Below are 16,024 nucleotides of genomic sequence, written 5' to 3'. Positions count from 1 at the left end.
AATATCAAGCTACATGGTAGAAGGTAAAATATTAAGATGGATTCAGAACTTTCTAACAGGGAGAAAACAGAGGGTGTTGATAAATGGAGAGCCCTCTAGATGGAAGGAAGTAACAAGCGGAGTCCCGCAGGGCTCTGTTCTTGGCCCCATGCTCTTTGTAATATTCATAAATGACCTGCCAGAAGCAGCAGTGAATGGAAGTAAAGTGTATCTATATGCAGATGACACTAAGATATACGACAATACAAAGCAATGAAGACTGTGATAGGTTACAATGGGACCTGGGCGAACTCAAAGAATGGACAGAGAGGTGTACAGAGAAGAGCAAGTATATGAGGATAGGGAGGACCACAATGGAAGAGAAGGGTTATAGTTTGTACAGCAAAATCAGTAAGACAAGAAATGAAAAAGACATAGGGGTGATCATAGATGATAAACTAAATTTCTCCAGCCACATGGCAGAAAAAATCAATAAAGCCAATATGTTAGTAGGGCTGATCAGAAGGACCTTTCAACATTTAGAACCAAACATTCTCAAGCCTCTGTACACCGCTCTTGTAAGGCCACACTTGGAGTACGCCAGCCGGTGTGGTGTCCCCATCTGTTGAAGGATTTGGAGGCTGTGGAGAATGTGCAGCAGAGAGCAACTAAATTATTGCCATCCCTCAACGAGTTATCGTATGAAGAGAGACGAACTTGCCCACCTTGGCGTACAAGAGATCCCAGGGGGACCAAATTGAGACATACAAAATTGTCACTGGTGTATATGACAGAAACTGCACTGAGGGTCTCTGAATTTAGAGAAGGGTCCAGTACAAGGGGAAATAGTCGGAAAATATTTAAGGAATAACTGCCAGGAGCACGGTTGGACCTGAGAAAGTACTCCTTTAATAACAGAGTCATTAATAATTGGAATGAGCTGCCAGAATGGGTGGTAAATGCAGACACAGGCAAAAGTTTTGAGGCAAGGCTAGACAAATTCTGGGAGGGACAAGAGCAAATATATTATATAATTATAGAGCACAAATTAACACTGCACGCGGCCAGCACCAACATCATACTAGAAATCAGGTTGCCACACTGGTCCACTGGAGTCACAGGCCACATAAGGCCTCTTCCAGTAAACTTCAAATGTTACTGTAATCAACTGTATTAATCAGTGACCTAGGACTAGGCTACATGCATCCCTACATAAACATGTTAAAACTAGAACGCTAGACCTAAATAGTTGTTTACGTAGTGTAAATGTACTCTACAACAGCAATCATAGCAGCGTGACTAATCATTTGGCCTACATAACGTCATAACCCTGCATGCCTACACTCGCGCTGAACAATTACCAAGTGTAGTTGCACGCATGGACGACACAGGCTTCGATCATGAATGATTAAGGTATAAACAATTAACAGGAATAATTCAAATCAAAGCATATAGACTAGTAAGTTACGACGAATTGTCAAAAAGATTATCCCAAAAACCTTAGTGACTAAAAAGGCATGACGTCCATTACTTTACAAGAGAAAACTTACAGAATTTGAAATGCTGAGGCATATGACTCTCACGGACAGTTCCAAAATGGCGCATTGACGGGCTGCGGTTTGGTGGCGCGATTCGAACAGTTTAACAAATTGCATGATTTCGCGTAGGTTTGAAATCAAATGTCAACATAAATGTATTCTAAAATATAAAAAAATCCCTGTGACTAAACAACTGTAGGCCTAGAGGTGGAAAATACGTAGCATGCTTTACCACATTCGGAAACTGTCAGATTTGATCGGCACCAAAGACTATTATATACGAAAGACAGGAAGGCACGGAAAAGGTGTGTAAATAGCCTAACTGATTACTCAACGCTAGAAATCGCTGTGCTTCATTCGGAAAGAATTAGCGGGCTTTTTTTATCGTCTGCATATTTACATTTCAGCCATCTCTCACTTGGAACACATGGTTAGTTAACGAATCACAGTTTAGATGCTTATATAGGTAGTTTACTCAGGTTTGCCCATAGCCTATAAAATGTGTTTGTTATTACATAAATTTAGAGCATGAAAATATGTTCTATACTATCACATAATTATGAGTGATTCTGAAAAACTCCGACACGACGTCACCACGAAAACGTGAATTTGATTGGCTGTCATGCAATACGTTGCTGTCTCCAGTAACGAATCAATTTAAATACTTATATGGGTAATTTACCTAGATTTGGCAATAGCCTATAAAATGTGTTCGTTATTACATAAATTCATAGCATGGAAATATTGTTTTCATGTCACATAATTGTGAGTGATTCAATTTTTAAAGTTTGTAGTTTTAAATTATGATATACTGAAGGGGTTCACAGTGGGTCACGGTCCTTATTGCCTCCGTTCAGGGTGGTGGTTCTCAAATATAATGGAAGAATGATATATGTTTAATAGAAAACGAAAGTCCGTATTCCAACTCGTATCAGGACAATTTCCCCGGAGGACAATTACCCTTGGGACGGTTGCCCTTTGATATGAATTTATCCCACTGACATACCCCTTCCATACGGTGCCGCACACGTAGGCGTCATGAGGAGCAAGTGGATTCGCGACGCTGCCATATCGGCGTCTTGATTATATTTATTGTAGTCGCCCCTGTGTTTTTACATTCTCCCTAATCTGCTCTTAATCCCATTCTCTGTGGTTTTCAAAATTCGCAGGTGAAAGAGAGAACGATCGATATAAGCGGTGACCATATTTTATGATGCGAGTATTATTACGACACGTCATACGGGTGGCATTGGCTGCTGCCCGCGAGATTTAAGTCCCGTAGTGAAGTGGTTAAATGATATATATACTAGAAATTGTTCGTGATTTGATCATCTAAAGTCTCTGTGTTGTTATATATTATGTATACTATTTGTATCGGCAAAATCTAAAAGTTTAAGACGGTAAGCGGACCTGTATTAAACATTCTGCCAAAGTTTTTTTATTTTTTATATTTTAGAGTTTAGAAGAGCTTACATTCTCCCATTGAACAGAATTTAGGCTTATGTTTTATCGCGTCCGGTATTCACTCTGTTAGACTTTACATTGTGAAGTGGTTTAGTCCTTGTGAATTTAGGAATATCTTATTTTTTGTGTTCACAGCCCATGAACATGCAGTTCATTAAGATTCACCATGGTCTTGGATCACGTGTTGAATTCGTGATCGACAGTTATTAACCTCCCGGACGAGAGCTCATAGCTCGTATGACCGATCTATGAGTAATACACCTTACACGCACACACACACCCAACTCCCCGCCCATGAGAGTTGGAGTAACACCCCTGCAGCGCAGCGATACCGAAGTTCTTTCAGCCCTAGGCGGGAGTCGAACCCGGACCGCCGTAGTAGCAGACGAGAACAACGCAAATATAAGGCAGCATGCAAAACGAAATTGAAAATACTTGAAAATTAAGTTAATAGAATATTTCGCACTCATACGCACGCGCCCGATTCCGCAAACAAGGTCATCATATTAAGACAACATGACAGGACTCGCAGTAACTGAACAAATTCAGATTTAAGAAGGAAATAGGCAAGAACTGGCTTACTAATAGGGTAGTCAACGAATGGAATAGACTTAGTAACCACGTAGTTAGTGAGAGCTGAAACTATCGATTGTTTTAAGAAATGGTTAGACAACTTTATGGATGGGGATGACAGGTGGTAATGGACATGGAACTGGCTAGTGTAGGCCTCATGGTGTCTTGCATTCTCCTTCATTCTTGTGTTCTTATGTTGCAATAAGTAAAATAATTTACAAGATCTTGTATTTGCCCACCCCCCAAATGGGCGAATCCTTGTTAGGAAAATTGAAAATGCGCATATATATGTGTGTGTGTATATATAATATATATATATATATATATATATATATATATATATATATATATATTCGAGAAATTCGCTAGTGAACAGCGACATCAATCAGACAATCTTCTTGACAGTAGCGCACGGGATTCGAACCCGTTGCATCTGGACGTAAACTTCCAAGACACACTCGCCTTACACCGCTCGACCACTTGACGGTGGTCAAGTGGTTGAGCGGTGTAAGGCGACTGTGTCTTGGAAGTTTACGTCCAGATGCAACGGGTATATATATATATATATATATATATATATATATATATATATATATATATATATATATATATAAATGTGTGTGTGTGTGTGTGTATATAAATATAAATATATATATATATATGAATATAAAATACAATGATATGTATATATCTCTACTAATGAATATATGAATATGAATATCGATATGTATATATATATATATATATATATATATATATATATATGTATATATATATATATATATATATATAAAGTAATGTCGTAACACATTCGTATTCCACTGAAGAGGATCACAGTCCGTGATCGAAATATATGGAATTCATTTTATTTCATTTCTTCTTATCCAACACAGTGGGTTTTTGTTGAATATATATATATATATACATGATTCGAACCCAATGCTAGATGGAGATATACCACATCAATCCCATCGCGCTGAAGACTGAGTCACGAGATGAATGTTTAAAGAGACCTTACTCCTGGTGTTTTATTCTTTCTGCATATAAAAACCTTAGTACTTAACAACCCTATTCTAATAAAGGAAAATTTACAAAACAGACGTCGCAAGCTAGGAACTGAGAAAAGGGAAAGGGCATGATCCAATACTGAGGTACTTTGTAAACTGACGTCCATGGAAATGACTCTTGAGAGACGTGGAGTCTCTCTCGGGTCGCGCGCAAGCCAAGGGTGATCTTCTAAGAGTCTTACCAGGAGATCCGGCGCATTGATGAGACGGAGTTAACGTGCGGGAAGTGTGATGCATCGTACATATGGCAGGTCGTGCGCAAGCCAAGGTTGATCTTCTAAGAGTCTTACCAGGAGATCCGGCGCATTGATGAGACGGAGTTAACGTGCGGGTAGTGTGATGCATCGTACATATGGTAGGTCGCGCGCAAGCCAAGGCTGATCTTCTAAGAGTCTGACCAGGAGATCCGGCGCATTGATGAGACGGAGTTAACGTGCGGGTAGTGTGATGCATCGTACATATGGCAGGTCGTGCGCAAGCCAAGGGTGATCTTCTAAGAGTCTGACCAGGAGATCCGGCGCATTGATGAGACGGAGTTAACGTGCGGGTAGTGTGATGCATCGTACATATGGCAGCCGATTTTGTGCTCGAGAATCTGATTCGTACTGAAGTGGTTAAGAGAGGTTTGTGCGTGCTTCTTTCTCCTCTTGTCAATTATTGTGGTATACTGAAGAAAGAAATGTTGCTGTGGCCTCTAGTGTTACTTTTATGTGTGTGAATGTTGACCTTTTCTTAATGAAATAAATTAATCACCCACACTTTTCCTACAATAGTAAAACAAACATATGAACAACAAATGAATAAATTAATGATTTAATGAATACAAGTAGATTATCATAAATAAGTAGAAAAATGGGTGAAGGAGTGTGTTAAGCATCAATAGATAAATTAATAAGCAAATGAACAAGTCGCGTGAATTGGGCAATAGAAAACGAGGTGAAAGTAGATATTCCCATTCTCTTTCTGGTGTCAGGTCAAAGTCAAGCTTCTAGCGACCATATGGCAAGAAAACTTTAGTTCGTCGCTCAGAAAATGTGGAAAAAGAGCAAAATGATTACTAAGCTGGGATGTACACGTAGTTCCCAGCTGGAATGAGGCACAGACTCTTCGAGAAAACAATTTGGTCAACCACGAAGTCGCTGAACTTAAGGTGGCGGCACACTGGGCATTTCTCTCTAGCATGCTACTTGCTTTTGCTATTTGATTTTGCTATTTGTTTTTTGCTATTTGTTTTTTCTATTTGTTTTTGCTATTTGTTTTTGCTATTTGCTTTTGCTATTTGCTTTTGCTATTTGCTTTTGCTATTTGTATTTGCTATTTGCTTTTGCTATTTGCTGTTGTTATTTGTTTTTGCTATTCGCTTTTGCTATTTGTTTTTGCTATTTGCTTTTGCTATTTGTTTTTGTTATTTGTTTTTGCTATTTGTTTTTGCTATTTGCTTTTGCTATTTGCTTTTGTTATTTGTTTTTGTTATTTGTTTTTGTTATTTGTTTTTGCTATTTGCTTTTGCTATTTGTTTTTGTTATTTGTTTTTGTTATTTGTTTTTGCTAGTTGCTTTTGCTAGTTGCTTTTGCTATTTGTTTTTGCTATTTGCTTTTGCTACTTGCTTTTTCTACTTACTTTTTGCTATTTTTGCTACTTGCTTTTTCTATTTACTTTTGCTACTTGCTTTTGCTACTTCGTTTGATTCGGACCGACTTTGGTTACGATCTTTTGTTTTTCGAATTTCTAAATGTCAAATTGCTCTTGATGACGTCATATGGTGAGAAGCTGAATGGCGAACTAAGAAGTTAAACACAGAATGTTGGACACATTGTTGAGATGTTCCTACGGAACTCTCGAATAACCGAATTAATTTCTACTCAAACGTAATAGCAAAAGCAAGTAGAATGGTAGCCTAGTCTGCCGCTACCTTTTTACTGTCAATGTGATGAAGAGTAGAGCCAGCTCGAAGTTTTATGGATCACTGGAGCAAAGGTCTGTGACGTCACTCGGTTGATCATTTCGCTTTTCTTGTTCTGTTTGATCGTTTGGATGTCTGTTTACCCTTTTTTTATTTCTTCAAATTCGTTTTATTTCATTCATCCTACATTCTTATGGTTGCAAAATTGTAATGCATTGAATCAACATAAGTCTGGATCAATGAAGGTCTTTGAAGACCATTCCAGCGGTAAGTCAACTAACCCTACTCAACCAAACAAACGGACACAGAGTATGAAAAGTCCAGTGACAAAATTATATTATAACTACGGCCGAAGCCGTTACCTTTGACTTATTATGCGCTTAGACTGTTAGGGCAGATAGCAGTCACTGCTGGGAATCTGAGTGCGGGACTTGAACCCACAACTGAGCGAATGCGAGACCAGCACGTCTCCAATTACACCACCCCCGTGCATAATTGCCAAGTGATATTAACAACGCCATACACAGATCAGAGAATACAGCACATTACGTTATGTTAGGAGATTGGGTAGTTTATGTGAATGGGACAGAACATACATACATACATATACCAAGGCTTTTTCCCCCTTCCAAGGGAATTATGCGCTTAGACTGTTAAGTCTAAGCGCATAATAAGTCAAAGGTAACGGCTTCGGCCGTAGTTATAATATAATTTTGTCACTGGACTTTTCATACTCTGTGTCCGTTTGTTTGGTTGAGTAGGGTTAGTTGACTTACCGCTGGAATGGTCTTCAAAGACCTTCATTGATCCAGACTTATGTTGATTCAATGCATTACAATTTTGCAACCATAAGAATGTAGGATGAATGAAATGAAATGAATTTGAAGAAGAAAAAAAAAAAAAAAAAAAAAAGGGTAAACAGACATCCAAACGATCAAACACAGAACATAATACATGGTAATAAGTACTATAACATATGCAGTAGGCAATAAGGGACACAAAGGAAGAACAAACACCAGCAGGCCTACTGGCCCTAACGAGGCTGTTTGTGTTTACTATACTAAGCTACAATTAAGAAAACAGGGCAACTAGGCGATACAAGATGAACTAAGGATGCATAAAAACATGTAAATATGGTATGACACACGATACAACGTGGTACATATTGCATTCACTGAGTGCGGGGTGATCTAATAGAGGTGTTCAAGTGGATCAAAGGCTTTAACAAGGGTGATGCAAACAAGGTCATCATGTTAAAACAACAGGACAGGACTCGCAGTAACGGATTTAAACTGGACAAATTTAGATTTAAGAAGGAAATAGGCCAGAATTGGTTTACTAATAGGGTGGTCAACGAATGAAATATTCTTAGTAACCATGCAGTAAGCGCTAAAACTATGTTATTTTAAGAAACGGTTAGACAACTTTAAGGATGGGGATGACAGGTGGTGATGAATACGGAGCTACCTAGTGTAGGTCTTATGGTCTCTTGCAGTCTCCTTCATTCTTATGTTCTTATGTCCGTCCGTCTGACTTATTACATATCCACAGTTTATGGAGAGAGAGTAAAACCTCTTATAAACGCCAGACTATCTCTTTAAGCTGACAAGCTGACGTGACACCCTCACCATCCCACTCCCACAAAGTGGTAAGTGAAAAACCTCTTCAGTAGGACAAGCCCTCTCAGTTGCGGCAAGCTCCTGGCCAGGACAAAATATGTAAAAGACGTCCTCGGGTTGAGGAAGTAAACCTGTTGAAGTGTTTCTGATGGTAAACATATTAAACAGTAATTAAACGATTGGAAATTGGTATGTTATAACACATTTGTAAATGTTCACTATAAACCCACTATCGGAGAAATGATATCGAAAGTACAGGAAAACTGTATATTTCGACTGTATATTTCGACTGTATATTTCGACTGTATATTTCAAGGGCATGTAACCTGAGTCCCCCCACTTTCCCCATCCCCTTTTATGTACCCCTCACTACCTCATATATACTTGTACTTTAACTTCTTGTAACTATTCTGCTGAAGAGGACTACAGATAGTAGTCGAAATGTACAGTTTTCCTGTACTTCCGATATCATTTCTCCGATAGTGGGTTTATAGTGAGTAATTAAATGATGTTGTGAGGTCAACTTTTGTCATTGTCCCGAGGTACTTTTCCGACCCAAATCCCGGTCTCCAGAGAAGGAGTAGAAAGCGGGACTACTAAGTATTATTCAAAGGATTACAAAGGATTACAAAGGAGGAGCATGCCAACAGGAGACCTTTTGTTCCATAACTAGGTCGGATGCGAAAAAAAATACATATAAATGATAAAAAAAAAAGTAGATAGAATAAAATAAAAATTATAATAATATAAATAATAATAAATGAAATAAATGATACATAGGTATAGTTAGATGATAAACAAACAGGTAAATAGTAAATGATAATATACTGAGAAATAAATAATAATAAATGGAAATCAAGCAAATAATAAACAGACAAATAATAACAAACAAATAACCAAACCTCATCTATCCCTTTACCCGTTTGTTTGTTTGTTTGTTTGTTTGTTTTCGTTTATTTATTTTTTCTCCTCTACCGTATGTATTTCAACAACTGATTCAAGTGACATCTATTTGTTGTGTACTGACAAAAACTTTGCAACGAAGCCGTTGGTTGGACAAAAGCTAAACGGCGTGACTCCGAATCCAGTCGGCAAAGTAGGACACCTCAGTGTAGACCCCAGGATACCCAGGACGAGCACAACCTCGACCCCAGGAAACCACACCAGCAAGGCGACCGTGACAGGCCAAGGGTCCTCCAGAATCTCCCAGACAGGAGTCCCTCTCACCATCGCCGCCAGCGCAGATCATCGAGTCCAGGATCCTATCACGGCCGTAGCTTCCTCGACACTGATCGTCAGAGACTATGGGAACGATGACCTTCATCAGGATGCTGGGCGAAGGACCCCCTGCCTCATGGAGGTCCCCCCAGCCGGACACCACGCAGTCCCCCTCGACAGACGAGGTCTCGAGGTCGATCCCTGATACGAAGTCGTTCATCCTGAGTGGCCTCCCAAGCCGCAACAGAGCGATGTCGTTGACGAGGGACTCCGGGTCGAAGTCCTCGTGAAGGATCAGTTGGACCACTTCCACAACTTGCTCAGTTCCGTCGTCCTCCTCGAAGTTGTGTTCACCGGCAACAATCTGGAATTAGTTAGACCAGAATTCATCGAAGTAGACTTGGCCATCACTCGTGACGAACTGTCCACGTGATGCTAACTAACGAAGACATGCAGGCAAAGAAACAACATTCAGTAGACCCAGTAGCGTCACTGGCATAACAAAGGTTTTGGTTGTGATAGTCCTTGTCTAACCTCACCTTTCTCCTTACCTCCGTTTTCTTTCTGCATCTTTTTCTTAGTAACCCGAAAACGTCTTCCCGTATTTAATGTTTAATTTATTCACCAAATATATATATATATATATATATATATATATATATATATATATATATATATATGTATGTATATATATCATATATGTATATATATATATGTATATATATATATATATATATATATATATATATATATATATATATATATTGTGCCTACACAGATCAGAAATTATAATACATTACGTTATGTTAAGAGCATGGGTAGTTTATGTGACTGAAACAAAGCATAATACAACACATAATACAATATGTATGTATATACTCGTATTAGCAGTTCGACTGAATAGCCCTATCTTTGGCCGTAAACTGAGCTGTTTAATCAAATTGTCAATACGAGTATATACACTAGTCAGAAGGCTCTCCTGAAATACGGACTCGATGAAATAAACTACAATGTACCACGGGAAGATCATTTGGGAAAAACAAACGGTCTCTTTCGGACGCCCAGCCCTTAGTACAGTTGGTAGCGCCCTCGTCTCAAGATGGTATAGTGTCGCACTACCGAGAGTTCGAATCCCGTGGGTGAGCTGTTTGATACACACACACACACACACACACACACACACACACACACACACACACACACACACACACACACACACATATATATATATATAGATATATATATATATATATATATATATATATATATATATATATATATATATATATACACTAAATCATATTAAAAACCAGTGGAACTAACCTGAAAGCTTTGTGGGTTATAATAATCTTCGTCATAGACACAATGTCCCGCTGTGATGACGAAGTTCTCATCGTAGATGGACCCGCCACAGAAGTGGTATCCTGTTCCCCATATCACGAACTGGAAGCTGATTTGGTAAGGAAACTCTCCTGTCTTGGCCTCTGTTCCTCCTACGATCTTGTGCAAGCCTCGATGAAAGCGAGGCTTCGTTGCCGGCACGGCTGCCAAGAAGAACAAATTTATTCAGGGAGTGTTTGCTAGGAAAGAGTTATTATCTAGAACAAAAGCGTTTTCCCATTTCCCCCAACACCTCCTTTCCCAAAGAAGGTTTCGTATTTCAAAAGAGAAAAGCTTTCACACTAGAAAACATTCTATTGCTATTTTTATCTATGTGTTTTTTCTATCTCTACCTCTATCTCTATAATTTTTGTATACATGAATATATATATATATATATATATATATATATATATATATATGTGTATATATATGTATGTATTCATACTTATATACTGTATATATATATACATATATATATATATATATATACATATATATATATATATATATATATACATTATCTATGTTTATATCTATATCTCCTTCTGTATCTATTTATGTCTCTATCTATATCTCTATCTCTACCTTTCCAGCTTGATCTCCCCTTACCATAAGCGAAGACCACCAGGAGGGCGAGGAGGAAGATTTTCATGACTAAAGTAACGATGAAGGTCACTTCTCCCCACTTAAATAGCACGTGAGAAGAAGATACCATGGGAAGGGGGACACTGTATGGGAATCTCGATTGTTTGCCTGCTGTTGCGTATGGGAGTCTCGACAATGCCATTGAGTCCCACCGAACTCGGCCGAATCGTGTTTAGAGTTTATCACACGGGGCTAGAAATAAAGCTAACAGAGCATTAGGTTTCATTACTAGGACGGTAACGAATAGAGGGGCAGAGGTAATTATCAAATTCTATCTAGCGATAGCTAGACCCATCCTTGACTATGCGGTACAGTTTTGGTCTCCGTCCTACAGAATGGACATAAATTCACTAGAATCAGTACAGAGAAGAATGACCAAAAGGATACATGGACTCGGAAATTTGCCTTACGAAGAGAGGCTTAGGCACCTAAACTTACACTCTCTGGAAAGACGCAGAGTGCGGGGTGATCTAATAGAAGTGTTCAAGTGGATCAAAGGCTATAACAAGGGAGATGCAAACAAGGTCATCATAATAAAACAACAGGGCAGGACTCGCAGTAATGGGAATAAACTGGACAAATTTAGATTTAAGAAGGAAATAGGCAAGAATTGGTTTAATAATAGGATGGTCGATGAATGGAATAAACTTAGTAACCATGTAGTAAGCCCTGAAACTATCAGTTGTTTTAAGAAACGATTAGACAACTTTATGGATGGGGACGACAGGTGGTGATGGATACGGAGCTGCCTAGTGTAGGCCTTATGGTCTCTTGCAGTCTCCTATGTTCTTATGTTCCTTCAACATCTTTCCTCCAACCTCCATTTGAATAACTAGTATGTGACTTCGCTTTCAGAAACCTAGACTTCTCTAAGAATATTTCAACAGTGTGTCTAACATTCATATAGGTTTGCGATCTCTTACGTTCCTTCAGCTATGCCATATATGACGAAAGGATAATTTGATATTAGAATATTCGAGAAATAAGATATCGTAACCGAAGCCGTTTCTGCTCAAACGAACTATTAACGGTCGGTTTTGGTGAAGCCAGTGGAAGTTCAGTGTGATAACTCCTTTACTCTGTCACTAGAGGTCAAATAAGAGTTTCATTAAATGAAGGTAAACACCCTAGATGCTGATTACTCTCCACCAGGAACCCAACAATCCTTAGATATTCACAGAAACTGGTCCAGGACTCCACTGTATAAAATGTACCAATACTTGGCCTATACTAGACTATTCCATTTATCAGTTGAAGTTCCAGGGGCCGAAGAAAGATCAGGACCCCTAAATCTAGACATAAATCTCCAAAATGGCGGAGATTTTACCTAAATCAGCTGTTCGTAATGTCGAGGTTATGTCTAGACATAAGCATTTAGGTCGCCGACATAATAGGGATTTAGGTCAAATCTCCGTCACTATTGTTAGGATCTTTTATAAATCAGGGTTAGGATCTTTTATAAATTCAGCCCCAGAATCTTAGTAATAATGATGGTGGTGGTGGTGGTGGTGGTGGTGGTGGTGGTGGTGGTGGTGGTGGTGGTGGTGGTGGTGGTGGTGGTGGTGGTGGTGGTGGTGGTGGTGGTGGTGACAACGACGATGGCAGTAGAAATAATGATGACAATGACACAAATTTTTCAGAAATATAAAAACAATTACTCAGAATACAAGAATATGAGAAAGGAATAGAGGGCATAAAACCGTTAGTAAAAAGCAAATGTATGAGATAAAAAAAATAATATATAAGGAAATTCAAATAAAACAGAGGAAAAAATGAACTGCAAAAGAATCAGAGGAAAAAATGAACTGCAAAAGCAATTGGATGCAGATGTATAGATAAGAAAAACCTAACATATAAAGGAGGAGAACAGACACAAGAAGAATCTCAGCGTTATGATCAATAGATCTATTAACAAAATTGTATTTGTACATCGTGACTTTTCTTTGATATTGTTTTCAATACACTTCTACTTACAGCAACAAAACCCCCAGTTAAGTTTCCAAGTAACGTTCGTTTAAAGTTACCCACATATTGCCCATTTAATGTAACTTTTCTAGCGGCTTCGTTCTTGCAGACCACCAGTGAACCTTATGATCCCACTATTCTTGGGCTAAAATCCAACTTCATTAGTGATTCCAAAATGGGCTACTAAACGACACGGTGTCCAACATGTTAAAAAGAATCATTGTCGCAATTATTGATTTATCCTCGTATTTGATGTGAGAATTTCCGTATTGATTTGGGAAGCATATGGATGCCTTTGTTGCTGAAGGCTCCTGGTATTTTTCCCAGGACACTATATCAGCAATCCGTTTTATCATATCGTTATAGACAAGTTTCAGTTCATTTGTGGCACCCGCCTCAAATCTATACATTACATAACAATATGACTGAGAAAGTTGACATATGACGTCTGCGTTGCAAAATCAAACTTCTTGTGTGATGACGTTGCTCTATTTTCGTGAACGATATCTTAAACTATTATTGAAACCACTCGAATGTTTTTAAATTCATTAAAATATTCTAATTTGATACTGTTTTGATACATGTCATGAGGTATGACAATATGTAAGTTTTCTATACAAAACAAATACATTTGGTTTTAGTTGTATTATCTTTAATGTGGTGGTCCTTAACGTTCATGTACCCTTTTCCAGGTTATTAAGAACGATAACACTGGGACACAATATGGCCCTGTCACCTGCATATGGCAGAATTCACAGGGCGATTATCTACATGACAGCCAAGATTAGCATTATCTAAGTTCGTATTCAGTCCGTCAATATACACACTGAATATCAACAAACGAAGGATCGAACTTAGACGCACTCCATCAAATATTCAGAACGGACTTATGAAGCATTATCCCGTTTTGCGGCGGTGACAACCAGACGACTAGCTGGGGTGCAGTGTTTTCTCCCTGTGTCACGCGCAATGTCACTGTCACCTTCGTTGCCATCAACAACTAGAGTGGTACTCCCCAAGGCAGGCGTAGCTCCTCTTGGGGATCGGTGCCACCTGCGTAGAGCTGATGGCCAGGGGTGGTTGCTGCTGTTTGGCCCCCAACTCTTGGGGTTAGGGGGTGGTCCCACGACGTAGACGCTGCAGCTCCAGGACCATACAACACATAATGGAAGACTGCATTATACACAATCATACGCGCAAACAACACAACATACACTTTATAAAGGATTTGTGGGAAAACCCAGTTTCGGCTGTAGCATTCCTTGGGGAGACGGGACTGCTCGGACAGACAGTCTAGGTAACGACAACAACAACAACAACAACTAGAGTGGGGCGAGGTTCTGGACTGGATGTCTAACACTGGATGGCGATGGTGAAAAGAACTGAAGGAGATTCTGGTAGGCTCCTCTTTTGTAATAGTCTCATGTGGCTACGAATGAGCTTCTTCCGACCAGTCTGGAGTCTGTATCAAAGTCTTCTACTTTCTTGACTGGTTGGAAAATCATTCTGTTTGGACTGGCGTCCTTACATCTTTAAATACAAGCTCTACTTCTTGAAACCTTGTCTGGAGTCTGTATCAAAGTCTTCTACTTTCTTGACTGGTTGGAAAATCATTCTGTTTGGACTGGCGTCCTTACATCTTTAAATACAAGCTCTACTTCTTGAAACCTTGTCTGGAGTCTGTATCAAAGTCTTCTACTTTCTTGACTGGTTGGAAAGTCAATCTGTTTGGACTGGCGTCCTTACATCTTTAAATACAAGCTCTACTTCTTGAACCCTTGTCTGGAGTCTGTATCAAAGTCTTCTACTTTCTTGACTGGTTGAAAAGTCAATCTGTTTGGACTGGCGTCATTACATCTTTAAATACAAGCTCTACTTCTTGAACCCTTGTCTGGAGTCTGTATCAAAGTCTTCTACTTTCTTGACTGGTTAGAAAGTCAATCCGTTTGGACTGGCGTCCTTACATCTTTGAATACAAGCTCTACTTCTTGAACCCTTGTTTATTTATTCTTTTTCGACAATCGCATAAAGAGTATTTAGCAATGACTTTTATGTACTCTGCCAACATTTGACCTTTTATCAGAACACTTACCTTATTACGGATATCATCACATAATTGGTGAATGCTAACGACTGTTAACTACTAGTCTAGAAGCATCATAGTAATTACTACCACTCCACAATCCATTCAACACATTCTTTCACAGAATTATATCCTTGTCTGTGGTGGCACTCAATATTTACCATATAACTCTCCAAATATTCTTGGTCTAACCTTTACTAGGAAACTCAAATGGAAAAATCATGGCTCAACTCTTACCAGAACAACTTCAATAAAATTAAGTGTTCTGTACTATGTTTAACATTCCTTAATTCTAACTCAACTGCCTATTGTCCACAGGATATATATTCGTCCTTCTAAGGAACACATTTCTCATGACTGAGGTGACTCGCTTATAACCCAAAGCTTTCCGATTTATCAGCTTTATTAACCTGGCAACTTTCAGCTTCCTGTCTGCCACAATATTGCAGCTCTATTCTATGTATCACTATTTCCATAGCCAATGTTCTTCTGAGCTCAGTATCGGAGAACATGCAACATATTGTTTTCTGGATGGTCTCATACTTTTTTTTTCTGTGCATTTCATTTTGCCGGAGTTGACCAATAC

General features: G+C 38.9%; 1 protein-coding gene across 1 annotated transcript; it reads right to left on the bottom strand.

Moving 5' to 3' along the window:
- Positions 1-9,207: 9,207 nt before the first annotated feature.
- On the bottom strand, positions 9,208-11,397 carry LOC143034894 (trypsin-1-like). Its single transcript, XM_076201237.1, has 3 exons — positions 11,355-11,397; positions 10,686-10,906; positions 9,208-9,726 (listed from the first exon to the last, which is right to left on the bottom strand). The coding sequence occupies exons 1-3, from the start codon at positions 11,395-11,397 to the stop codon at positions 9,208-9,210; spliced, it is 783 nt and encodes a 260-aa protein (XP_076057352.1).
- Positions 11,398-16,024: the final 4,627 nt, after the last annotated feature.

This window comes from Oratosquilla oratoria, chromosome 18, assembly GCF_046742065.1.
Source record: "Oratosquilla oratoria isolate Oo_2021 chromosome 18, ASM4674206v1, whole genome shotgun sequence".
Classification (NCBI taxonomy): Eukaryota; Metazoa; Arthropoda; class Malacostraca; order Stomatopoda; family Squillidae; genus Oratosquilla; species Oratosquilla oratoria.
This window is presented reverse-complemented; position numbering and strand designations above follow the sequence as displayed.